The 27,791-nt window shown below is 38.3% G+C and overlaps 2 protein-coding genes across 8 annotated transcripts in view; both read left to right on the top strand.

Moving 5' to 3' along the window:
• SLC4A7 (solute carrier family 4 member 7) overlaps positions 1–8,343 on the top strand; it is a 109,209-nt gene extending 100,866 nt beyond the window's left edge. For 3 of the 7 annotated variants that reach the window (XM_023207265.1, XM_023207264.2, XM_023207266.1), the window contains exons 24-25: positions 1,708–1,815; positions 4,219–8,341. In XM_023207265.1, the coding sequence (XP_023063033.1) occupies positions 1,708–1,815; positions 4,219–4,300 (190 nt within the window). In that variant the 3' untranslated portion in view covers positions 4,301–8,341. Of the gene's footprint in view, positions 1–1,707; positions 1,816–4,218 lie in introns of all 7 variants that reach the window. The other 4 variants (XM_023207267.1, XM_023207268.2, XM_023207269.1 and 1 more) reach the window with 3 other exon arrangements.
• Positions 8,344–10,939: 2,596 nt separating this feature from the next.
• NEK10 (NIMA related kinase 10) overlaps positions 10,940–27,791 on the top strand; it is a 272,215-nt gene continuing 255,363 nt past the window's right edge. Inside the window, exons 1-2 of the mRNA XM_023207271.2 lie at positions 10,940–12,311; positions 13,923–13,962. The gene's annotated coding sequence lies outside the window, so the exon portion shown is untranslated. The remainder of the gene's footprint in view (positions 12,312–13,922; positions 13,963–27,791) is intronic.

Below are 27,791 nucleotides of genomic sequence, written 5' to 3' on the forward strand. Positions count from 1 at the left end.
CAGAATTTTATATCTTAAATAGCTTTGGATTACTTGCATGGAAGATCAAATGAGATGGTATATGAAAATATTTGGAAACTGTAAAGCCCTTATAAAAGATGAAAATAATTTATATAATGCAGGCAAAGTTTTTCCCATCTAATTTCATTTTGAGGGAAAAAAACATATACTTTCTTCATAGTGGAGGATATATAGAAGGTAGAAAGTTTATCAGGAATTCCTTTCTTCACTTATATGAAGTTGGCAACCAAGTGAATAAACGTTTACTCGGGGTAGGCAGAGTTTCAAGTTGGATGGCTATGCCATTATGAACTTTGGTATTCAGACTTTGTGTACTTTTAAAAATCTGACGTGGTGAAGGTAAAGAAGCCATTTATAGAGACTTTTCAGTGACCACCTCACACTTCTCTTCAATCTTAAATTTGTAAACAACATTCTGATTTTAAGTATGAACAGAGCTAGCACTTTCTAAATGACCACTGTTTAGTCATTTGTAAACTAGTTGCCATCACATTGTTAATTTAACATTACCTAATTTGACATTTGTATTTGTAGCTTGTTTGTCTGAGTGTATTTTTTTAATCAAAGAAAAAGGACTTGCAAATGTATTTGTATTAACTTTGATACTTTCCTATTACTTGTGATGGACAACCTTGAGCCCCAAATTAATTATTTATGGATATTATTGGATTTGAGGTCTTGAAGTAATTTTCATAGAAATATAGAAACAGAAACATTTGTCTCTTACTGTAATAAATGGATAGTACTCTTTTTTTTCCTTTTTTTTAATTCTTGAGATGAGTCTTGCTCTGTCACCCAGGCTGGAGTGCAGTGGTGCGATCTCGAATCACTGCAACCTCTGCCTCCCAAGTTCAAGAAATTCTCCTGCCTCAGCCTCCCAAGTAGCTGGGATTACAGGCGAGTGCCACCATACCCGGCTAATATTTGTATTTTTAGTAAAGACGGAGTTTCACCACGTTGGCCAGGCTGGTCTCGAACTCCTGACCTCGTGATCCGCCCGCCTCGGCCTCCCAAAGTGCTGGGATTATAGGCTTGAGCCACCATGCCCGGCCTACTCTGTTCTTTTAATTTTGATGAACTTGATAAATACCACCTTTATCACACTAAATATGTGACATATTTTCAGAACTTTGTTTTCAATTTCAGAGTGTTATCTTTCCAAGCATTCTTTATAATGATTTGTAAAAGCTATGAAAAATAAGATTTTAAAAATCATAATCTTAAGTTTTCCTTATATACTTTGGGTATTTATTTGATAAGATTAAATGTGTGCCAATTATAAATGTTTTCTAGTTGACTTGAGATTGTATTATTTTTTGTATGCATAAGTGTATTAACATAGTCTTATGTTATTTCAGTAGCATATTTTCAGCCAAGATGATCAGAGGGCATCATTGCTAGAGTGGTGCCGAAGTACTACTGAAACCCCAAATTGGATTCTGAAGCGAAGTTCCATAAATAAATCTTGCTAACTTAGTTAATCTTACTCCTAGTTTTGATTAGAAAGAAAGATGTAATTCTTCATAAGGACTTTGTAACAGAACTCAAATTCTGATATCCTGCTAGACCTTTAAGTGCATGGCAAAGGTTTTCTCAATTTAGCTGATGAAAGCAGATAATAAGAATGACAATATTAATGCTTTTGCAAGTACTGAATACTAACCAAAAAGTGTATTTGTTCTTCAGTGTTGATCCCTCAGTTGTTAACATATCAGATGAAATGGCCAAAACTGCACAGTGGAAGGCACTTTCCATGAATACTGAGAATGCCAAAGTAACCAGATCTAATATGAGGTAGTTATAAATATTTATGTGTTTTCTAACTGTAGCCAATTTTCATTTACTTATGATAGCTTCATTCCTTTCTTCCTTTCATCCATCATTTTAATGTATACTTGGAATAAGGTATAAATAATGATTATGTTTTTGTCTTTTATATAGTTACCTATTTTAAAAAAGAATTTGAGTCAGGTGCAGTGGCTCACACCTGTAATCCCAGCACTTTGGGAGACTGAAGTGGGCAGATCGTCCGAGGTCAGGATCATCTGAGGTCACTTGCAGTGATCTGAGATCGTGCCATTGCACTCCAACCTGGAGGACAAGAGTGAAACTCTGTCTCATAAATAGTAATAATAATAATTCAAGCTATTTTATAATAAAAATAAATTTCATATAGCAGTATGGAGTGAACATAAAAAAGATCAGAAACCATATAAAGATAAATATTAGGGATTAACTACTATAATTGAATACTATTTCAATCATACTTTCTGATGATCTAAGAAAAGAGAAATGCAAGTTGTTTCCCTTCTTGTGTTTTGGTCTAGTATGCCGTTTGTTCAGGTGAGGTAAACATGTTGCTTGGAGATATTTGGAAGAAATCGAATCCATTGACGTAAAGACCATTCAGTTTTACAGTGGACCATGTATTGAAAGTATTATATAACCTCTTTCTTACATTTCTTGTTATAGAACCTGTTTTCTTTCTTTTGTTCTCACTTCAAGAACTAAGCCCTCAGGGATTCTGTTTGGTGATCATCAGTACTTTAATCCCTTAAGCCTCTGGAGAAATGAGTTACTGTCTTGTAGGGTACTCAGTCATTCATACGCAGCAAATACTTCTTTTTATGTACAGTTTGTGCGAGATGCTATGTTGGGTGTCTGTATATTCTGCTTGGGCATCAGATGAAAACTTTTCTAGGCATTCAGTCACGTAGCTGTTTTGGTTCACTTGCTGTCTTAGCTCTGCCTTCTGACAATAAGTGATTAGCTTTTTGTCACTGTTTCACTACCCTCTTTTAGAACCTTTTTCCTACTTACTCTCTATCATATATTTTTCTCTTCTGTCATCTGAGTTCTAATTTCTCAGCTGGCTGTTTCCTTTCTTCTGTCTTTAACTTAAAAAGTTTTAAAGTTAAACTCTTTGTAATTTTGGATCATTCAGTACAGCCAGAATTTTTCTAAATATTCTTTTTACTATTAGTAATTGTTCACACAGTGTCAGCACCCCTGGCCCTGTTAGTATAATTATCATAAAAAATAAAGGCCTTACAATAATAACTAATACCTTTTATGCTTTTACCTTTTGTTTGGGTTGCCTTGCACTTCAAAATCACATAGGAAGAAAGAGAATGTCTTGGCTATGTTGTTTAACAGGAAAATGCTTGGGGATGGGGGTCTTTTCTTCAGTTTGTCTGGAGAAGACAGCAAACCATAGTGTGTTTTACACTTTCTGAAAAACTTTTCCAGAACCCATATATTCATATGTTACAATTAATCAATTAAATCCATATACATGGAGTCACTGTGTGATACTAACTTGAAAATATAGAATAGGTCGGCCAGATGCCGTGGCTCAGGCCTGTAATCCCAACACGTTGGGAGGCCAAGGTGGGCGGATGATTTGAGGTCAGGAGTTCGAGACCAGCCTGACCAACATGGAGAAACCCTGTCTCTACTAAAACTACAAAAATTAGCTGGGCATGGTGGCACATGCCTGTAATCCCAGCTACTTGGGAGGCTGAGGCAGGAGAATCACTTGAACCTGGGGGGCGGAGGTTGCAGTGAGCTGAGATTGTGCCATTGCACTCCATCCTGGGCAACAAGAGCAAAACTCTGTCTCTCAAAAAAACATATATATATATTTCAAATATTTGTTCCGCATATATAGAATACATATTCATAAATAAAATTCATAAACATAAACCAATATGTATATAGAATATATATAATAGATATATTGGTTTTGTATTTATGAATCAGATTTGGAGTGAAAAGTTTTATAAATTTATATAACCTTGGAAATTATTTGATACCTGTCTATTAACAAAGATTCATATATTAGATTTTTCAGTAAAATAAAAGTCTCATGCTATAACTGTTCATATATGAAATAAAAGTAATCCAACAGATTCTGACCATATACTGCCCTATTTTAAGGACCCCCTCTTTAGTTGTAAGAAGAACATGAATTTAAATTGCAAACAGAATTTTTAATATTTGTAATTTTTAAAAACAATTTTTAATATTAGCCTTTCCACTTTATTGATTTAGAAAAAGGTAAAATTATATTAGCAAGTCATAAGTTTGTAGTGTTAATAGTAATCTCAGAAGGTTTAATATACTCATTCTTAGCCATGTTTAGGATTGAATATTTATGTTTAAAAATTATTTATTTTCATTCTTTGTTTTAAATAGTCCTGATAAACCTGTGAGTGTGAAAATAAGTTTTGAAGATGAACCAAGAAAGAAATATGTGGATGCTGAAACTTCATTATAGAACCGAACCAAGAGGCATTATACATATAGATATATACATATGTAATGTGTGCGTATCCTGTCACTATATATAAGAATACTGTATGTCATGCTGTTTATGTGTGACTACTGAGTTTTTAAAAGTAGTGTCTGGAGTTTGTAATGAGCACCGTGGAGACTATGTGTATAATGAAATGCTCTCTTTGAAGTGAGGTACATGGTTCTTAACTATTCAAATATTTATTCTGTTAGAAAAAAAAATTTATGTTTCGCAATAGAAGGATGTGGAGAAATGCTTTCAGTCTGCTTTTCTTAAATCTCTTTGTTCATCAATGGCAATTCATAAAAACCTTAAGTGATACTTTGTTTATGTTTATAATTTTTATGTGTTTCTCGAAATTTTCACATATTATTTCACTTTTGTTAGTGCTGTATGGAAGAATAGGGAGTCTATACCAGTGCTATGGGAAAAGTGGAAACATTTCAGGGCTTCTCTGTCTGTGTTTCATTTCTGTAGCTGTCCATCATGTTTCACTAACTGGCGTTTTCTTAGCCATAGAGATGAATGTAGAACAATGGAAACTTTAATATTGATAGTTTTTAACTTTTATGTTTAAATTTTTTTTAATCTCAAAACCTTCATATCTAGGTATCCATTGTGACAGACAAGTAAAATTGCAGGTGATTTGATAATTAAGCACCTATACCATTTATAACTTCATGAATTTAAAAACTTATACAATGCCAGTTTGCAATAGTTAGAGATTTTGATGCCTTTGTAGAATTTTTTTTTCTGAATCCTTATACTCTTTTAAATCCTATAATTCCCACTCTGTTCTCTGCCTTGTCTCTCTTTTTCTTAAAATGGTTTAGTTTCCATCAGGTTCAAGTTATTGACTATTCTCTTATAAGTAGTAGGCATAAATAATCAGGAGTCAGAATTCTCTCAGATGAGTCTGTGATCAGTATTACTTTATTAAGAATTACCTTTCATTTTCTCTTTATGTTATTCTTTTGTAGATTACATTTAATAGCTTGTTACCTGTGATTTCATTTTAAAATATTTATTTTGATATGATGCTTAAATATTATATAAACATTTGGAAAAGTAACAAATAGAGTAAATTGTTAATGTAAATAGTTGGTGCTCACTTGCATTTATGTTTATTATCTTAAAGCAATTGATAGATTTTACATCTTTGATATAAAGCACTGCCATATTTATATTTTAAAAGGAAATCAGACATTTTATATGTAGCTCAGATTAATGGCATTTTTATTTTGTGTATTTGTTAGTTTTTGCTTTTCTGAGCTTTTTAAAGTCTAACAAATCTTGTTAGTCATCTTTTATATACTTTTAGTTCCATGTGAAATAAATGTTGTTAAGCCTGTAGGACTGGATGAATGGGGTTGTGAAACTGATTTGACAAGAGAATAATTTACAAAAATCAAATGAGTATTGAGAAGCCACAGAAATATCAAAAATGGTGACATGACTATTAGGATGAAAATTTTAATGAAATTCCAGTGCTCCCTTTAACCATATAATTAAATTATAAAAGTATACATAATTAATCTAATAAAGGATCATGAGGAATGCCAAAAGCTGAAATTTTAGCAAGTCTGGTGTTTTAAATTCATTATAAACTATTTATTAACTAAGGTAATGTCCTCCTCTATGACCATATTGTAAGAGTCTAGTTAAAATGGTGGATTCAACTTCTGCCTTGGATGAAAGGTTGGAAATGTAGCTGCTTTTCTTTAGAAAATATGTAGCTGTCATCATTTGGTACTGCCTAAAAAGAGTTAGACTCTATTGGCAATTGATAGAGTATTACCCACGGTGCTTATTATTGTTTATGAGCTTCCATTGTAATGATTCCTTTTCGTTTGTAGCAGCATAATTATTTCCAAAGACCCCAGTATTTGCTGCTATTTTTAAAACTCCCCTGATGTACCTGAGCAAGAGGATTTCCTCATATCATTTCCTTGTGTCTGGACATCGGGGGTAACAACTGTACTTACTTTACAGGAAGAAATTTTAAAACTGAAAACTACCTGGGATCATAGTGTTTCTGTGATTTATTTAATTATGTATAGTAAGTATCCAGTGCCAGAAAAACCGTCACTTGCAAAATACTTTGCACTCAAAATGTTTTCACAATGCTTCTAATTTTACTGGTTTCTGCTTTCTTTTGACTACTTGACTGACAAAATGATCTGACTACTCCGTTTAAGAGCAAAGGTAACTCATGTTTAAGTAATTAACTGCTCGTTTTAAGTGATTATATTTCTTCCACTGTTTTTGAAAAATAATCATAGATAGCATTCATTGAGACAGTGACAGATATAATTTACTACATATATTGATTTTTAAATAAAGTTGCCTTAAATAAGTGTATATAAGCAGTAGTAGTTGCTATGTACTGATTTACCTCAAGGTGCAAAATAATTAAACCTGTACATATTCCATTTACAAAATAAATTCAGCCCTGCACTTTTCTTTAGATGCCTTGATTTCCAGAATGGAGCTTAGTGCTACTGAATACCCTGGCCACAGAGCCACCTCAGGATATTCTTTTCTCCACCCTAGTTTTATTTATTTATAGATACCTGTTTACGAAGTCTGTAGTAAATCCTGATGCTGACCATCTGAAATGTACTTTTTTCTGAATGCTGTTTTAATCTAAAATAGCAGCTTTTGAGAAAACAATGACGTAAATTCCTTATGATAAAAGGATGATTCTATATATTCTTTAATGATATTAAATATGCTGAAGCGAAGCACACAGTCTTTCTAAAGTGTGTGTGTGTGTGAATGTGAATGATTCTCATCTTATATCTGTTAAACGTTGTTTTACAAAGCTGTGGCATACCATTGTTCATATTTGCCAAGTCTTCTGTAAAGATGTCTGGGACAAAATATTTTATGTGCTAATGCATGTATTTGTAAACCAGATTTGTTTACCACTCAAAATTAACTTGTTTTCTTCATCCAAAAAAGTTGATTTCTTCCACATACTTAAATTTTCTGTGTGGGTATAATAGCTTTCTAATTTTTTTCTTTCACAAAGGCAGGTTCAAAATTCTGTTGAAAGAAAAATGCTTTCTGAAACTGAGGTATAACACCAGAGTTCGCTGTTTAAAGAATTATATGATGTACATCAGTTCTATAAATGTGCTCAGCAGTTTAACGTGTGAATCCTGTTTTAAAGTGCTCAGATTTCAACTGTGTAAGCCATTGATATAACATTGTAATTAAAAATGTTTATATGAAATAACTTAATGTTTTAAATTTATTTATGTAGATCGCATCATTTTTATCATATGCAGTGCAAATATGTGAAATGTCTTTTGGTTTATTCCAACAATTATTTATTTTAGAAAGTAAATTTGAAGACTTTAAGGATGTTCAAAGTTTAAAATAGTGTTCAAATTGCAAAATTTGGCCATCTTAATATAAATTGGTTTCTAACTTTTCAAAAAGTAACATTAAGTGTCAATTTTAGGAAAACATAGTTGGAAATGTAATCATCCAAAGATCATTTTAAAAATGAAATTTAATCAGCACATACTGACTTCAACATTTGACTTAGAGTAATTGTTAAACCCCAGTTTTTTGGTTTTTTTTTAATCAGATTTTTGCACACTGATTAGTTTTTGTGTTGTGGCTTTTTTTTGTTGCTTTATTATTCAAGGTTTTTTTTTTTTTTTTTTCCCTATGGGGGAGATTGTCCTCCAATGTTTATTATGTTTAAATAAATAAAAAATTGAATTTTATTGTTCGTTTATATAAAATTTGATACCTTGATGTAATTTCACAGTACAGTTCCAATTTTTATGGCTTTTATAATTACAATGATATTTTCTTCTATAATAAAATCCAAAGTAAACATTTAAATTGTAGAACTGATATTTTTTCATTTATATGAAGTATAAGCCTCTACCAGGTCTATATTGTGAATGATCCTGCCTTTCAAATTTGTTTCATAATTGTTAGATGAAAACTATTTTTTCGGAGATGTTATTGAAGTTGATTGAGCAATAAAAATCTACTTAATTAGTTGTTGGCTATTGTCTTTACTTTGTATTCTGGTTATTAGGAGAACCACATGTCTGTCTCAGCTTGAGATGGGATAGGAGAGGAAGGTAAATGAGTGATGTCTGTTTCTGGCCTCCTAATATTCCTAGGCTTTGGTAGGGGAGAGAAAACAGGAAACGTTGCAAAAAAAATAAAACTGTTTGTTTCACAACAGCGTTTGCTGGTCAAGAAATAATTGAAATTAAAGCTCTCTAAGAAAAGGCTGATCCATTTATTCCCCCTTGATTTTAGAAATCTTGCTGTGTGATGTGTAATGATTTTCATGATAATACCGAACTCTCCAGGGCTTTGTGTTTCTTTTCTTTCTCTCTTTTTCTTTTTCTTTTTTTTTTTTTTTTTTGAGATGGGGTCTGGCTCTGTTGCCCAGGCTGGAGTGCAGTGGCCCAATCTCAGCTCACCGCAAGCTCTGGCTCGGGTTCACGCCATTCTCCTCCCTCAGCCTCCCGAGTAGCCTGGGACTACAGGCGTCCGCCACCACATCTGGCTAATTTTTTGTATTTTTTTTAGTAGAGAGGGGGTTTCACTGTGTTAACCGGGATGATCTCTTGATCTCCTGACCTCATGATCTGCCCGCCTTGGCCTCCCAAAGTGCTGGGATTACAGGCATGAACCACTGCGCCCGGCCTCTTTCTTTGTTTTTAGTGACTATAACTTTATTATGAATTATTTTCCTTAAGAGAAAATTACAGGTCTTGGTTTGTTTCTCATTTGGCATGTGTGGAACACTTTCCTTTTGTGTTTTCTGCACCGAAAAACTTCTGATAACCTCACCATGTGTTTGATACCCTTTGGAATAAGATGGGGATAGACACTTACGTTTTTGGAAATTTCATTTGAAAATTTAGTTTACATTTATTTTAGGGGAAATTATTTTTTGTCAATGTATAATTTCTAGCTACAGACCATTGAGATTCTGTAGGAGGAGAGAGGAAAAGAGTAACTCTCTTTGATCTGGCCAATAAAGGCATATCTTATCTCTTAAGTATCAGTTCTTTTCATGGTGGACCCAGACGTTCCTATCTCTACGCTTTTAATGAAAACATTTCTGTTGTTTAGTAGACCTTCCTTTCTGCTTCTCTGCTTTTCTTTCAAAGCCCAATTTAAGGTCTGCCTTTACTTCAAATTGTACTCAGCCCTCTGCTTTCAGTCTACAAGATCATTCTCATTCCTCCACTTAGATTGTGTGTGTATGTGTGTGTGTGTGTGGTGGGTGTGTGTGTAAATAGCCTTTTCTTATTCTCGACCATTGGGCTGAAGTCTTTTTATAAATTTTGAGAAGTGATTTTATCTTCTTGATGAGCTGATCTTGAATATCTACTTACATGCAGATTTGTTACTTTTATGCTGTAGTTAAGACATGCTGTTTTACTTTTGAACTGTGTAATTTATGTTATGCATTTCGTTTTTAAAAAGGCCTTAGAAAAAGATGTTTTCATAGTTTTGAGCCTTGCTATATAAGCTATAAGCTTGGGGCAAGATCTCTTGTGGGATTTTATTTTTTATCATGTTACAGAGGGACCCTTAACATTTGAGATGATAGTGTATGTGTCTTTTAGAGGCAGTGTCATTCTTGCTTCTTAATCTCTGCAGCTTTCAGGGAAGTTCGGGAATATTCTGGGATGGCTAAAACATTAGTTTAAGACTTTAATTTCACTGAGTAGTGGAAAGATGGGAAGCACAATTGGTATTCTGGTAAACATGAGAAGTTGAGTGGAGTCATGTCTCACTGCTTAATATTTATTTTTTGAGATAGAGTCTGGCTCTGGCTCTGGCTGGAGTGCAGTGGTGCGATCTTGGCTCACTGCACCTCTGCTTCCTGGGTTCAAGTAATTCTCATGCCTCAGCCTCCTGAGTAATAGGCACTAGCATGCGCCACCATGCCCGCGTGATTTTTCTGTTAGCAGAGATGGTTTGGCCATGATGGCCAGGCTGGTCTCAAACTCCTCACCTCAAGTGATCCTCCTGCCTCGGCCTCCCAAAGTGCTGGGATTACAGACATGAGCCACCAAGCCAGGCTGACTGCTTAATATGTAGAATGTGTGTATAGAATGCTTTTTCTACTCAGCATCGGTCTTCCTGCCCCTGTCACTTTGTTTTGTTTTATTGGTAACATTAATCTTGATGGTTTTAATGTCCATCAGTGATAGACTGGATTAAGAAAATGTGACACATATACACCATGGAATACTATGCAACCATAAAAAAGGATGAGTTCATGTCCTTTGTAGGGACATGGATGAAGCTGGAAACCATCATTCTCAGCAAACTATCGCAAGGACAAAAAATCAAACACCACATCTTCTCACTCATAGGTGGGAATTGAACAATGAGTACGCTAGGACACAGGAAGGGGAACATCACACACCAGGGCCTGTCGTGGGGTGGGAGGAGGGGGGAGGGATAGCATTAGGAGATACACCTAATGTAAATGACGAGTTAATGGGTGCAGCACACCAACATGGCACATGTATACATATGTAACCTGCACGTTGTGCATATGTACCCTAGAACTTACATATAAAAAAAAATCTTGATGGTTTTATGTTCTCTGAAGTTTAATTAGTTCTGCTATACTCACTGGAGTTTGGCTTTCATCTCGCCTTTCTACATTCCCAAAATAGGGCCGTCTTCATTTTAAAAAATGCTTTCAATTACGGAAGCCTAAGTATTGTTACCCCGATGGGCCTACTTACTGTCCAAACCCGAAAAAGTTAGGGTTCACTGTATTCATTTAAAATCCAGTTTGGGAAGATGTAATCACCAGTGTTGACACACTCATGAGCATTAGTAACACATGTAATCACCAGTGTTGACATACTCATGATACTCAGATAAGGTTGAATAGGGCCCAGTACTCAAAGAAATCGTCAAAGGAGCATCATCGTGATTAAGACCAGACTCAAGTAGGTTTTACTGTGACTCCCATCACTAGCTCTGCCATACTGGACTACTTAGGAAACTTCTTGTGCCTCCGTTTTATACGTGAAATAAGGAAAGAATTTGAAATCGTGCCCAGCACAAAATTGAGCACTCAATAATTGACATTTTTCATGTATTTAAAGTTACAGAGTGTCAGGTATATTTTTAAAGCATTATCTAATGCAGTTCAGAAATTTTAAAGACGCTTCAGACTTTCACAAAAGGTGGAGTGACTTGCCCAAGGCCACAAAACGAACTGGCAATAGTTGTACCATACAGGTTTCTTGAATCCCAGGTCACTCTTATTTTTGTGAAAAATATGGTGCTATGGCACCATATTCTCATTGCCTGTGTCTTGAATAACTGAAGACGTTTTCACGCCATATGAAAGATACTTAGCATGCTGCATTGATTCCTTATCAGATTAAATCTTTGCTTTTAAAGAGAAATGATTTTTAGCTCATAGCGGTTCTTGAAAGTAAACACTCCAAGATGAAGCTGCCCTTTCCCATCAAAGGTTAGACACCCTAAATCCAGAAAAATCTTCAACGTTTAGGAGACCTGTTCACAGGTGGCTCTAGGTTCCAGTGAAGTGGCTGCAGCACAGCCTTCAGCATCACTTGCCGCCTCTTCTGCTTGCAAGCTTGGTGGTGGACCTAGCGCGTCTCTGGTTGCTACGGCGATTCACTGGCAGGCGTCATCCGTCGCTATGGCGCTCTGCACTGCGCAGCATGGCTGCTCCCGATTGGCTGAGGGGCCCCAGGAGGCGGAGGAAGAATTGTCGGCATTGGCCTGGCCAGCGCCGGTTGGTGGCCTGGAGGAGGATTTGATTGGAAAACCAACGGTGCCGCTGGCCGCCGCGTAACTCGAGGTTGAGGGGACCGCGAGTAGGCTGGAGGGAGGACGGGACGGGCTAAGACTGGACGGGACCCCTGGTCTGCAGCAGCAGGTGACAGCAGCAGGAACAATGAGAAGGAGATTGGCCTGAAGGAGGGACCGTCCCTCCGGCGCGGTGAGTAGGCGGGAGCCGCTGCTCGGCTGTGCCGGCGCGCAGCTCGAGTCAGGGTCTCCGGGGAGACGTCCTCAGGTCCCTGTGGAGCGGCCCCGAAGCCTCGGGAGCCAGCTTCACTAGACAAGAGGCAGGGGTAGAGAATGCGGCTGTGGTGGGTAAGTGAGTCACTACGTGAGGCGGTCTTTTCGAAGCAGGTGGGTTTGTGTTGGACGGATGGATGGTGGCAAAGCGCCATCAACGATGCTTCTTGGCGCTTCCATTTTGATAACGGAATTATTCTGGTTAAATGGAGCCTGAATGTGTCTCTTCCAATCTGCTCCGAGGCCTCTGGAGGTTCATTCTTCATCTCTATGAGCGTCGCTTTTCTGCCTTCTCCTTACAGGATGCTGCTTTGACTTTGCCCCTTTGCTTTTCTGCTCCACTTCAGTGAGCCCTTCCACTTCCTCGCCTCAGGCACCATGTGTCTGATGATGGTTAGAAAGCCTCCACCTGGAACCTAGCCTGCTCCACTAAGCGTCAGACGCCAAAATCCAGCTGCCAAGTTAATGCCACACATATGCAACCCTGAACGCCATCTTCCCCACGCCTGCTACTGCTCTTGGATTCCACTATCCATTCAGTTTTCGAAAACTACACTCTAGACAACATCCATGACACTTACTGCTGCTTCCTCTGCATCTCTATCAATTATCAAGACTATCACTTCTTAATAGATGTTGAATCAATTCCCATATTACCATCTCTGTTCTTACTGTCTCAATTTCCACCATCCCTTGGTTAAATTCAACATCCATCTGGCTTCTTTGATTCTAGTCTGCCCCTATCTGTCCAATTCACTTTTTTCCCACCATTGTTAAACTGATTTTTTTTTTTTTTTTCTTTGAGAAGGAGTCTTGCTCTGTTGCCAGGCTGGAGTGCAGTGGAGCGATCTCAGCTCACTGCAACCTCCGCCTTCCGGGTTCAACCAATTCTCATGCCTCAGCCTCCAGAGTAGCTGGGATTACAGGCGCAAGCCACTTCGCCTGGCTAATTTTTGTATTTTTAGTAGAGAAGGGGTTTCACCGTGTTGGCCAGGCTGGTCTCTAACTCCTGATCTCAGGTGATCCGCCCGCCTCAGCCTCCCAAAGTGCTGGAATTACAGGCGTGAGCCATCGCGCCCGGCTAAACTGATCTTTTTACAACGCACATAAGGGCATTTCTCTTCCCTACCTAAAGACCTGCAATGATTCCCCACTACCCTAATCCAATCATTAGTCAGGCCTTCTATCAGCAGTTCCATCTTGATTGTTCCCAGAATAGGTCACATTCTCTCCTGTGTGTCCTTATCTCACCTGTCGCTCACACTGCCTGGAATGGACTCTCCTTTTTGCACCCCCACACTCCTGCTCTCACTCCCCAATAATTTTCTGTATGTTGCTTGATTACTGTTTCTTTCTCTAGACTGCGTCTGTGATGGCAGAGGCCATCTTTGTCTCAGTCACTATTGTTACATATATCCAGCATTTAGCCCAGTACAAGACATCATAACAGGTGTTCAACAAATACTTGTTAACTGGTTGAATCTCTAAAATGAGAAGTTACTGTTTGCCATGGTATCTTTATTTCTTCCAGAAAAGTCAGAAATGGCCAATGAAGCTTTTGGTTATAAAAGGTAAATGTTGAATTTACAGGTTTTACTTTAATTTCAAGACCGTCAGTAATTGGAAACTACTTCAATTCACAGTTTATGGTTCAAGCCATAATCATTATCACGGTAGCTGTTATTATATGACATAAGCTTAAAATGGTGAGAGAGAGAGACTGTACAGCACGGTTTGCAAGAGCTAAGCTTTGGAGTCATACATACATAGGTTTGAATCCTAGCTCTAGCATTTTAGTTGTGTAACACATAACAGATTACTTAGCCTCTAGTCAGAATCTTTATCTGCACAATGGGCATATAATAGCACCTAGCTCATAGGATTGTTTTAAAGATTATATGTACATAATTCATACCAAAGGCATAGTGCTTTATATATAGTAAGCTTTCACACTTAAAGATGACACACTGAGCCAGGCACGGTGGCTCATGCCTGTAATTCCACCACTTTGGGAGGACGAGGTGGGTGGATCACCTGAGGTTAGGAGTTCAAGATCAGCCTGGCCAACATGGTGAAACCCCATCTCTACAAAAAATACAAAATTAGCTGGGCATGGTGGCGCAAGCCTATAATCCCCACTACTTGGGAGGCTGAAGCAGGAGAATCCCTTGAACCGGGAGACAGAGGTTGCAGTGAGCCAAGATCATGCCACACTGCTCTACAGCCTGGGCAACAAGAGTGAAACTCTGTTTCAAAAAAAAAAAACAAAAAAACACCGAAGGCTAGAGTTGTGAAATTGGCATGGTCAGTTCACAAAAGGTAAAAAATCATTCTTTTGATTCAGTCAAGTGCAATTTCTAGGACACCATCCTGTTGTTATAGTACTTGATCACAAACTTTTGTGTTTGGCAACAGCCTGATACAGCTCAGAGTCTCAATCATTCAGGGAGTATGTATTGACCATCTAATGGGTTTGGGGCTCCATGCCCAGTGAGGGTGAGCCAAAAGACAGTGCAACCAATAAAGTCTTCAGGAGGTGGAAGAAGGGCCTGGAATGTTACTCTGCCTGTCAGAGCCAGTCAAGCTTTGAGGCTGAAGTCAGAGTGAACTGGGTTGAGCACTTGGATAGGCAGAGAGAAGCTGGAAGTTCATCCAGACAGTCAACAAATATTTGTTGAACACCTGGGCCTTCAGCAGTGAACAAAACAAAGGCACTATTCTCTTAGGACAGTTCTCAGGGCACAGTAGAGCAGAGTTCATAGAACCCAGATTCTCGAGTCAACCTGCTTGGGTTCTAATCCTAGCTCCCCAAATTCTAGATATGGGATTGGCAAGTTACTTAATCTTTCGGCACCTCAGTGTCCTCATCTGTAAAATGAGGTGGTTGTGAACATTACATAAATTAATATGGAAAAATTTCTTAGAACAATGGTCGTTATGCAGGAACTGCCATGTAAATGTTATTTATTTGTATTATGTTCTATTTGGAACACAATACGAGGAGAGAAATAAGCAGGATGAGGGAATAGAAATAATCAGCTTGTGGATAGTGTGTATGACTTGGATTTGGGAATAAGTCTTACATTTTGAAAGATTTCATCTTCTAGATGAAAGTGAACTTTAAACAAACTCATGTATATGCCTGATATGTATCATGATTTAAGAAACAGGAACGGCCAGTCACGATGGCTCACACCTGTAATCCCAGCACTTTGGGAGGTCGAGGTGGGAGGATCACTTGCGGTCAGGAGTTCGAGACCAGCCTGGCCAACATGGTGAAACCCTGTCTCTACTAAAAATACAAAAATTAGCTGGGTGTGGTGACGTGTGCTGGTAATCCCAACTACTCTGGAGGCTGAGGCAGGAGAATCACTTGAACCCGGGAGGGGGAGGTTGCAGTGAGCCAAGATGGCACCACTGTACTCCAGCCTGGGCACAGAGCGAGACTCCATCTAAAAAAAAAAACAAAAATAAACAAACAAAAAAACCCAAAAACATAAAAACAGGAATATGCGCACTGGATAAAATATATAGTTTTTCATTTGGTAAAATAATTCCTTATACTTATCTTTAGGTCAGACTCCCCTCATCTCAGCTAAAATCTGCCATGGTCATAATGAAAGTCATGGGCTTAAGTCCATAGAGTTGGCATCAATTCAAAGCTTATTAAATCTTATATTAGAAATAGTTATGATAGATACAGATTCTAGCTTCAAAGCAGTTAGCAGAATCACAGTGACAAAATGACAACTGACTGGCTCATGTCTACAAAAGATACCTAAGCACTCCTATAAAAATTAAAGTAAAAACTATAAGCAGGACAGATAAAGCACAGCAGCCATAATACTGACCTTGGGCCACCAGGAAAAAGTTGCACAGTATTTAGTATATTTACTAGAAGACAGGGAATTGTTAATATGAAAAGTATGAATAAAATAGTATTTGTTTATTAAAGAAATAAGTATTTATCTAGAAAATTCACTTAGGTGAATAGAGAGCTGGATAAATGCCACCAATAAATGAGAGTTAGTACTGCATTAGATTAACAGGAAGGGTTCTGCCCGGCTTCAAATCTCTGCTCTGCCACTTAACAGCTGTGGGACCTTCGCAAATGGATGAACCTCACTGGGCCTCATTTCCTTCATGTGTAAATTAGGGACTGTAAGCGTAGCTACCTTATAGATTCATTAGGAGTATTACATTAGGTAATGTATAGAAAGCACTTAGAACAGTGCTAGCACCACCATGTAAATGTTTGCTCTTATTATGACTGTTGTTATTACTAGGTATGAGATGTTGGCCAAGTTACTGGACATTTTAGTGCCTCAGTTTCTTCATCTGTAAGTTGGAGATATATTACTACCTCAAAGGGTTGTTTTGAGGATTAAATGAATATACTAATGTGCTTTTAAGTATAACCCTTATTAGGTTTTTAAAAATTAAAATGGAAACCATTTATGACATTGAATTTAAACCCTATTTTTAATTTTATCTCTAGTATTTTTCATTAATGAGTCAAAATCAATGAATATAGACAAATGATTTAAAATAAATACACAGCCAGGTGCTGTCGCTCACAACTGTAATCCCAGCACTTTGGGAGGCCGAGGAGGGTGGATCAACTGAGGTCAGGATTTTGAGACCAGCCTGGCCAACATGGTGAAAGCCCGTCTCTACTAGAAATACAGAAAAAAAAAAAAAAAAAGAAAAAGAAAAATTAGCCGGACATGGTGGTGGGCACCTGCAATTCCAACCACTTGGGAGGCTGAGGCAGGAGAATTGCTTGAACCTGGGAGGCAGAGGTTGCAGTGAGCCGAGATCGTGCCACTGCACTCCAGCCTGGGTGACAAGAGCAAAACTCCATCTCAAAAAATAAATAAATAAAGTAAATACACAGGCTCTTCAAATGAAGTAATATTATTACCAGCCTGAGCAACACGGTGAGACTCCACTCTCCACACACACACAAACAAAAGATGATACTTACAACAGCTATCATAACAGTAACATATTTCTCTAGTTGTTGACAGTTCTAAAGAGATGTGACTCTATTTTATTTAGTCCCGACTACCACCTTGTCATAGGCATGTTATTTCTATTTTTCAGCCAATGAGAAAATAGTCAGAGAAGTCCAGTGACATTTCTCAGATCACTCAGTGGGCAAGTGGAAACCAAGCCTCCTCTACCCCTGTTATTCTTTCTGACTATATTCCAGTGGTGTAACCAGGAGAATTCACATTCCCAGACTTGTCAGCTTGCATCAGTGGAGACAGTGGCATTCATATAATATACATGTGTACGCTACACTTGACACAATGTGAATACTCATCTTTCCTTTAGGAAACATTATTGTCCTGTTCATGTATCCTTGAGGTAGTACGTCTTTAACATCAATGTAATACTTTATATTCTTTTCTTTGTGGCTTCCTTGTATTTATAGAGATATTTTGTCAAATCAACATGCTGCAATCACTGGATACTAGTCAGCTGGGGCAAACTTATTTGCTGTTCTTTTTCATTGTCTTTACTCTCCACATCTACATCATGACATTCCAGTTATATTTGGAGTTTTGCAATCACATTTAACTTGGAATTTGTTCATTGATTGATTCATTCAGCAATTATTTATTGAATCCCTCTTTTGTTATAAACTACAAAGTATGTGCTAGATACTGGGAATGAGCCAAAAAGCTGTACTCCATATGCTTGACTAGTTTACAGTAAACTAATGGAGATGGACATATGTATTTATTGAATTATTACCTGAATCAGCCTCTTTGTGAAAAGCTGCAAGGCAATGCTTGGCGGGGTTGTGACCCTGTCTAGGAGGTCAGTCCAAAGAATGGATACTTCAGGCCGGGCACGGTGGCTCAAGCCTGTAATCTCAGTACTTTGGGAGGCCGAGACGGGCGGATCATGAGGTCAGGAGATCGAGACCATCCTGGCTAACACGGTGAAACACCCCGTCTCTATTAAAAAGTGCAAAAAACTAGCCGGGCACAGTGGCGGGTGCCCGCAGTCCCAGCTACTTGGGAGGCTGAGGCAGGAGAATGGTGTAAACCCGGGAGGCGGAGCTTGCAGTGAGCTGAGATCTGGCCACTGCACTCCAGCCTGGGCGACACAGCGAGACTCCGTCTCAAAAAAAAAAAAAAAAAAAGAATGGATACTTCAGTTGAGACATGAAGGATAAGACTTCCAGGCCTCTCCTTACCACTGTAGCCCTTGAGTCCAGGAGTAAAGGCCTGGGGATATTCAGGAGAAGTAACTCTGGGGTGGCAGTTCAGGACCAAGTGTGAGTGGCAGCTGGCTAGGGGACCAGGGGCGTCAATTGCATGCAGCACCTCACAGAACTTGCTAAGTTTTCTTTTTATCCCAGGAGAAATGGGAAGCCTGTAAAGGCATAATTGGTGAAATATGTACGATAAAAAGAGTGCTGTTGTCACTGTGTGGAGACAGGTTTTTTGTTGCCATTCGGGAGAGGGAGACATGGAGACATTGGAGGCTGGGAGATCATTTAGGAAGTGGTAGTGTAGTTCCGGTGGGCACCAGAGTGAGCTTGGACTAGGGCGTTGGCAGTGGGGACAGACACATAGGTGTCGTATTTAACAGAAAAATAGAACTTAGTAGCCAAATGTCAGATATGGGGGTGAGGAAGCAGAAGGTGTCATTTTTCTGAGGTTCATGCCAAAGGACTCTCTTTTATTTGAGACTGTTTTATTTGAGACAGGATGAATGAATATGTTAGGTGGGCACAAAAGTAATTGCGGGTTTTGCCATTGAAAGTAATGGCAAAAACCGCAATTTTTTCTTTTTTATTATACTTTAAGTTCTAGGGTACATGTGCACAACGTGCAGGTTTGTTACATATGTATACATGGGCCATGTTGGCGTGCTGTGCCCATTAACTCGTCATTTACGTTAGGTATATCTACTAATGCTATCCTTCCCCCCTACCCCCTCCCCACAATAGGACCCGGTGTGTGATGTTCCCCTTCCTGTGTCCAAGTGATCTCATTGTTCAATTCCCACCTATGAGTGAGAACATAGGGTGTTTGGTTTTTTGTCCTTGCGATAGTTTGCTGAGAATGATGGTTTCCAGTTTCATCCATGTCCCTACAAAGGACATGAACTCATCCTTTTTTATGGTTGCATAGTATTCCATGGTGTATATGTGCCACATTTTCTTAATCCAGTCTGTGGATGGACAGCCTGAATTAAGTGGACATTTAATCCAGTGGATTGATGGACATTTGGGTTGGTTCCAAGTCTATGCTATTGTGAATAGTGCCGCAGTAAACATACGTGTACATGTGTCTTTACAGCAGCATGATTTATAATCCTTTGGGTATATACCCAGTAATGGGATGGCTGGGTCAAATGGTATTTGTAATTCTAGATCCTTGAGGAATCACCACACTGTTTTCCACAGTGGTTGAACTAGTTTACAGTCCTACCAACAGTGTAAAAGTGTTCCTATTTCTCCACATCCTCTCCAGCACCTGTTGTTTCCTGACTTTTTATTGATTACCATTCTAACTGGTGTGAGATGGTGTTTCATTGTGGTTTTGATTTGCGTTTCTCTGATGGCCAGTGATGAGCATTTTTTCATGTGTCTGTTGCCTGCATAAATGTCTTCTTTTGAGAAGTGTCTGTTCATATCCTTTGCCCACTTTTTTGACGAGGTTGTTTTTTTCTTGTGAATTTGTTTGAGTTTTTTGTAGATTCTGGATATTAGCCCTTTGTCAGATGAATAGGTTGCAAAAATTTTCTCCCATTCTGTAGGTTTCCTGTTCACTCTGATGGTAGTTTCTTTTGCTGTGCAGAAGCTCTTTCATTTAATTAGATCCCATTTGTCAATTTTGGCTTTTGTTGCCATTGCTTTTGGTGTTTTAGTCATGAAGTCCTTGCTCATGCTTATGTCCTAAATGGTATTGCCTAGGTTTTCTTCTAGGGTTTTTATGATTTTAGATCTAACATTTAAGTCTCTAATCCACCTTGAATTAATTTTTGTATAAGGTGTAAGGAAGGGATCCAGTTTCAGCTTTTGACATATGGCTAGCCAGTTTTCCCAGCACCATTTATTAAATAGGGAATCCTTTCCCTATTTCTAAAAACTGCAATTACTTTTGTGCCCACCTAATTATGTTTGCACTCTCCTTGCCTCATATAATTACCTCTGGTGTTCCTGCTACTTAATGTAGTTCTTTGAATTCCATGAACACTCTAACATTACCTCAGGTCAGTTCCTCTTTATCCAAAAGAGTTAGCCAAAGATGAATGGAATGTGATGATAAACTGAATGATCCGCATATAGATGTTTTACACTTCCAAGGAGAATAGCATTGCTTCCAAACTCCTTAGCCATTAGGAGTTCCGTAAGTTGGCTTACAGACTGAAGGCTGCCACTCACTCCTTTTCCCAATACTCGCCTTCTTCCAGATCCTTCAGCTCCAGCTCAACTCATCTACTCATTGTCTCCTCAAGCCACTTTCAGGATCTTGCCTGCATCCCTGTACTCACCGGCCAGGCCTGTTGTTCAACCCCCTGCCCATCTTTCTGGACCTTCTTCAAGTTCGCAGTTCACAAAGTCTTTCTATGATCTTTCCTCTGATTTCATTCAGTTTATAATCTCATTCCAACAGTTTTTTTTTCTGCTTTTTGACATATCTAGTGTTCTTATTTAATCCATTGTATTTGCCTGAACCATTAAAAAAAGTCTTCTTTTACAAAGAGACATTATCAGCAGTTTTGTATGTTTTACCCTACATATTTATGATTTCCCACACACATTGGATTGTAAAGAGATTTTTTTTTTTTTTTTTGTAGTGTCCAGTAGGGTCTTGTGCACAGTCAGAGCACAGTAAATGCACTTGAAATAAAATGTTATTAGGTGAAATTCAACTTTATTTTATAGCTCAGAAAGTACTTCTAGTTTTTGCAGCACCACTGAACATATGAACCTCAATTTGTTGATTCAATCTTCTCTTCACTTGTGAAAGTTCTAGGGGTTTGGGTTGAATCTGTACTTACTTTGTCACTTATTACAATGTTGGTTAACTATTTTATTAGAAGACATTCAGACCATGTCTTATTCAGTGTTGTATCCTCGGTGCCTGGCATATACTAGGGACTCAATAAGTACTTCTTGGAGTAATGAATAAATATAATTCTCACTTTTCTGTTTCTCACAAAATCAGGAAATAGAATATACTCTTATTATATTTGGGGTCAATGAGAAAAGAGAAATTTAGTGTGCTACTTTAGTTATTTTTGTTGATGGGTTAATATAAATTCTTCCTTCACATCATCTGGACCTTTTTTCCTCTTTTCAATATCACTACTTAATATGTGAGTCTCAGGTTCATTTGCTCTAACACAGGCACATTGTAAACTATATGATGAGTAGAATCGGATGCTGTAGCAGCTATACAAGGCACAGACACAGCATACCACAAATACCATTATGCAATGACAATGGAGGGGATCCATAGAATCTACATTTATATCTGCAGATTTCCCTTTACAATAAAAGATATGAGTTGGAATGAGAATAAATCAGAAAATAGGGAGGTTGTAGTGGTATCTGTTGTCACATATTCTAGTTAATTTTGGAGCAGGACTCAGACCAACTTGGGTCAGTATTAGCCAGAGGAAAATGAAAGTCAACACTTAAAGGAGTGTCCATCATCATAGCAGGTGGTCAGTAACTATTTGGAGGATTAAGTGGGAGAGGGTTAGAATACTATTGGAATTCTTGGTTCTTTTTATCCCCAGATGCTTGTTTACAAAAAGTGCTTAAAGTATTGACTTTTTGCACAAGGAAGGTGGCAAGTGTACTGACTCAGGAGCAAGGCCATGATAATAATGCTTGTCCTTAGCTGGCGACACTCTCCTGCCCTTGGAGATTCTGTACCAACTGTGTCTTTGTTTACCACTCTATGATGATTAAAATACACCACCTACATATTTCACATGAGTGAACCAGGATGAATGAATGGATGTTTGCGAGCACCCCAGGGTCCAGGAGGTGAAGTTATGCAAACATCAGTTGTTATTATATCACCCTCTGCCCTTGGCTAAGGGCCAATGTCAACAAGTTCTCTTTTTCCCATCTGCCTTAGAGTTTTCCAGGAAGATTTAGATCCTGAAGGTGAAGTGGGCTTTGTTCTCCTACTCCTAAAGATGCTGTGTGGCCTTTGACACATTTTTCCTCTCTGGGTCTTAATTTCCTCCTCTAGTAGAAGGGAGCTGAATTATGGTCTGCAATTGGTGACCTGTAGATTTGTTTTGTTATCTTGTGCAAATGTCTTGTCGTGTTTTGCTTCATTTTTAATGTGCTTTTGAATCCCTCTTGGGAGGAGGTGCCTTCTCAGGTGTGACCAAAGCGCTACCACGCTCTACACCTGTCTTCTTTCATTTACATTTTGTTCTTGGGCCAGGATGGCGTTAGACACCCTGATACTGCATGTTCTCTGAGGTTTATTCTTGTCATAGCTGTCTCTTTTCTGCTATAGTTTCCATTGAAGAACATATAGTTTCCATTGTTTCCATATAGTTTCCATTGAAGAACAATAACAATGTAATATAAGGGATAAAATCAAGACAACAGTTTAGACTAGAGAACCAGATGTCCTTTCTAAACTGTAATGGGTATTAGCAAGTTATGTTTCTTACAGGATTTCCTCAACTTTTTGCTCACCTTATTTTGAAAATGTGTGTGTATTTGTTTATTTTCCAGCAATTTGACCAATTTAACTTGACATTTTCTGTGGAGGATTTATAATGTTCTAAAGTATACATAATTTGAAAAGTTCAAGCACTATATATTTGTGAGATTTAGTGCAAATATTCTTTGCAAAAAGAAAATTATTTATTTATTCTCAAAGCACTTTAACTACATAAACTGCTGAAGTTGTAAATACAGTTTAAGTGTGTATTTTGAAATAATTTTAGACTTAACATAAAAACTGCAAAAACAGCACCGAATTCCCATATACCCTTCACTCAGCTTCCCTTAATGTTGACATTTGCCATCGCTACGTTACAGTCATCAAAACTGAGAACTAAACATTTAACCAGTGCATTTTAACATGTTTGTCTTATCTCTGGCTGCTCTATGCGAATTTTTATCTTATTTTAACCACTTTTCTCAAAGAATCACTATTAGAGGAACTTTTAGAAAAATATCTACAGTAAAGGAATTAGAGAAATGGTTTTCCATTTTGTACTTCTAGTTAGTTACGGGGCTGAAAGTTCTCTAAAGTATTGTAATATGGCATTTGAAAACAGACAGAACTGTAACTTGTCATCTAAAATGAAAGGTTAATCATTATTCGTCAGAAGAAATAGAGACTTCTTGTCAGTACAGGAAGTTCTAACTTCCTTTTGTGGTAGGGTTCATTGCAGTTTATTTTAGTGCTTTTTTCAAAATAATAAACCTGACAAGCCAAAGTGGTAATTAACTTTAGTCTGATGTATTTTCACTGTTATTACTTTATTTTTGATTGATTGATTGTGTTTTTTGTTTTTCTGAGACAGAGTCTCACTCTGTTGCCCAGTCTGGAGTGCAGTGGCATGATCTCAGCTCACTGGAACCTCTGCCTCCTGGGTTCAAGTGATTCTCCTCCCTCAGCCTCCTGAGTAACTGGGACTACAGGCGTGCACCACCACACCTGGCTAATTTTTGTGTTTTTAGTAGAGACGGGGTTTCACTATGTTGGTCAGGCTGGTCTCGAACTTCTGACCTCGGGTGATCTACCTGCCTTGGCCTCCCAAAGTGCTGGGATTACAGGCATGAGCCACCACTCCCTGGCCTGTTATTACTTTGTAAGCTTTCTTTTTAACCATTAGTAAATGTAGTAAATAAAATGGAGTATTTACAAAGATGCAACCTAAGCGATTAGTAGGGAAAAAAAAAGGTATTTGTGGATTTGTGGGCGATTTACCATAATGATTCAAATGACTCTGTTTTATATTTACTGAAGATGAGGCCACCTGAGGATCTTTTGAGTAGCTAAGGCAACCATGGAATAGAAATGGGTTCTGGGTAGAGATCTGAAAACCATATCACAAATACTCCCTATGTTATTTAGTTAGTAGGTTAATATTGCACAATTTAAATTAATTACAGTCAGTTAGGTTATTTTGCCATGGCATGTGTTTCTTTCTCTGTCCTATGTGTTTACTCAGCAGTTACCAACACATCACGAGCATATGAGGTGCATCTCTGGAGACTTCTTTAGCATTAACCCAAATTTCAAACAATAGAGGACAGAAGTTACTTGTAAGTGTTTCTTTTAAAAAACAGATTTAAAAATTCAGCAATGAATCATAACTGTGATTATATCTGTACTTGTCTAGGGCTGTAAGCACCAAACCCATGGGCTGTCCCCTGAGGTTTGGAAAGATCTCTTCTCTCCCATCTGAGATGGTATTCAAGTCCCATGACTGAGGTGCACAAAAAAAGCAAAGACACTGAAAGTTTCTGTTTTTAAAGTAGCAGGCCTTTGGTTTTTATATATGATCTTTCACTACTGTGACTACTCCCTATATAAAAAAATAACAAACTAAATTTCCACCATCTCATTAGAATGGAAGAAAAACCCATATAGGTACAAGTGTTTGTGTAGCAAATTCTCTAACACTTACTTTACAGATAAGGCCAAAAATTTTTGTAAAAAGCAAAAGTTTTTGGCCTAATCTCACTGGTAAAATAAGTGTTAGAGAATCAGTGGTTTTCTATTTTTATTTTTAGCAATAGAATCCTTTTCTCTAATGATGCTGTAGGCAGAACCCCAGAGAAATAAGATTGCTTTGTTTTTAAGTGGAGAGTCCACCTTGAGCTTTAACTACTTGGCCACAGTTCTCCTTTCCCAGCCTCACTCTCGCCCTCTCCTGGTTGTCATGGAATTGTCAATTCCTGGGTTAGTCCCCTCAGACTCTGTGCCTCGGGCTGTGGTTCTCAATTAGAGATTCATCTAGAGTTGCTGTGAAAACAATTTTGTTACTTAAAAAGATAGACTTTAATAGTAAACAGACCAGTGCTATTAAGGTGATATTCAGACTGGTGTGTTACTGGTCCATGAGCAGATAAAGACAGAAATTGAGAGTAAGAATTTAGAAATATTTACAGCACTTCAGCATTGCCATGACAGCGTGGACACATCACCGCTGGAATGGTCTCACTGAACTTGAACCAAAAGGATCAGTCCATAAAAGATTGGAAATTAAAAAGAGTTCTTTGTTACAGATAGTTTCAGAAGCACAGCGATGAATATTTTCTTATATAGAACTCTTAAGTTTCCCCCAATGACTGAATAATTCCTGAATGTGCTCAGGATTATTACAGCATCACAAATGCTCATCAATTGATTTTATTTATCAAAGAGCTTTATGAGTGATTTGTTGACCTAAAAGAGTAATGACACAGGTTTCTTTAAAAATAATCCTTTTGGCCGGGCGCGGTGGCTCAAGCCTGTAATCCCAGCACTTTGGGAGGTCGAGACGGGTGGATCACGAAGTCAGGAGATCGAGACCATCCTGGCTAACACGGTGAAACCCCGTCTCTACTAAAAAAAATACAAAAAACTAGCCGGGCGAGGTGGCGGGAGCCTGTAGTCCCGGCTACTCGGGAGGCTGAGGCAGGAGAATGGTGTAAACCCAGGAAGCGGAGCTTGCCGTGAGCTGAGATCCAGCCACTGCATTCCAGCCTGGGCGATTGAGCGAGACTTCGTCTCAAAAAAAAAAAAAAACAAAAAAAAAAAAAACGCTAATAATAATAAAAATAATAATAAAATCCTTTTATCCATTCATCCATTTATTAGGCATTGCATTCAATAAATATTATTTGCCGACCATTCGTCATTCTGTGGTGAATAACGGAAGCCCAATTCCTGGCCTTCTGTGGTGATCAGGCATTTGTAACATCAAAACCTCCCAGGGCAAACCTATACATTTGATACTGGAATTTCCTGATTATCGCATAATAATAATAATCATATGTGGGGAGTATAGGCTGCTCTGGGGGCATCGAGAAGGAGCACCAGACTTGGGATGTCAGAGGAGGTTCTAAACCTTAAAATAAGTAACTGTTAAAAGCAAATAACCCACAAAATAAATCAGTCCTTACAGATTGTGATACATATTTTTTGAGGGCTTATACCATGCTTACACTGTGTCATGCACTATGTGCTCTTCTATGTGTCAGGGACATATTTGTGGATGAAACAGACACAGTCCCTGCCATAGGAGGCTTATAAGCTAGTTCAAGGAAATCAGTAAATGGACAAGAGGATTTCCAATGTTGATGAACTCCAGAAGGAAAGAAAACAGAGTGCTGTGGTAAGTATGAGTATGTAGGGCTGAATATGTCGCAGAGATTCATCAGAGGAGCCCCCACTTAGGAGAACACATCTGACCTGAAACTCAAAGGATATGGAGAAGCCAGCGTGAGATTATGGGAAAAGAACAGCAAGCAGGCAGAAAGTGCCAAGGCTTTAAGGCAAGAATATAGTTGGCATGTTCATGGGTACAAGTGGTCTTAGTCTGTTTTGTGCTGCTATGATAGAATACTACAGACTGGGGTATTTATTTATTCGTTTCTTTTTAAGAGACAGGATCTTGTGCTGTTGCTCGGGCTGGAATGCAGTAACACCATGAGGGCTCACTGCAGTTTCAACATCCTGGGCTCAAGCAATCCTCCCGCCTCAGCTTCTTGAAACTTACACTACAGGTACACACCACTACATTTGGCTTATTTTTAAGTTTTTTGTAGAGATGGAGTCTTGGTATGTTGTCCAGGGTGGTTTCAAACTCTTGACCTTCAAGCGATCCTCCCACTTCAGCCTCCCAAGGTGTTAGGAATACAGGTGTGAGCCATCATGCCTGGCAGACTAGGTAATTTATAAAGAACAGTTCTGGAGGCTGGGAAGTCCAAGATCAAGGTGCTAGTAGGCTTGGTGTCTGGTAAGTGTCCAGTGCCTTCTTCCAATACAGCACCTTGAACACTGCTTTCTCTGGAAGGGAGTCACACTTTTTCTTACATGGCAGAAGAGCAAAGAGAGAGAACTCAGTCCTGAAAGCCCTTTGTAAAATGCACTAAACCCACTCATGAGGACAGAGTCATGACTCAATTATCTCTCAAAGGTCTTACCTCTTAATACTGTTTTAGTGGCAATTAAATTTCAACATGAATTTTGGAGAGGATAGACATTCAAACCATAGCAGTTGGCATGTTTTTGGGTTCATGTTTCTCTCTAGAAAGCCAACATGGCTGAACTGGAGGAAGCAAGAGGGAGAGGGGAGGAGGCAAGCTCAGCGCAGTGAAAGTCATGGTTGGAAGCCAAGTCCAACAGCAGGCCACAGGAAGGTTGTAAGCCACAGAGTGGTATGGTCTGATTTA

Source organism: Piliocolobus tephrosceles, chromosome 2 (genome assembly GCF_002776525.5).
Source record: "Piliocolobus tephrosceles isolate RC106 chromosome 2, ASM277652v3, whole genome shotgun sequence".
Taxonomy (NCBI): domain Eukaryota; kingdom Metazoa; phylum Chordata; class Mammalia; order Primates; family Cercopithecidae; genus Piliocolobus; species Piliocolobus tephrosceles.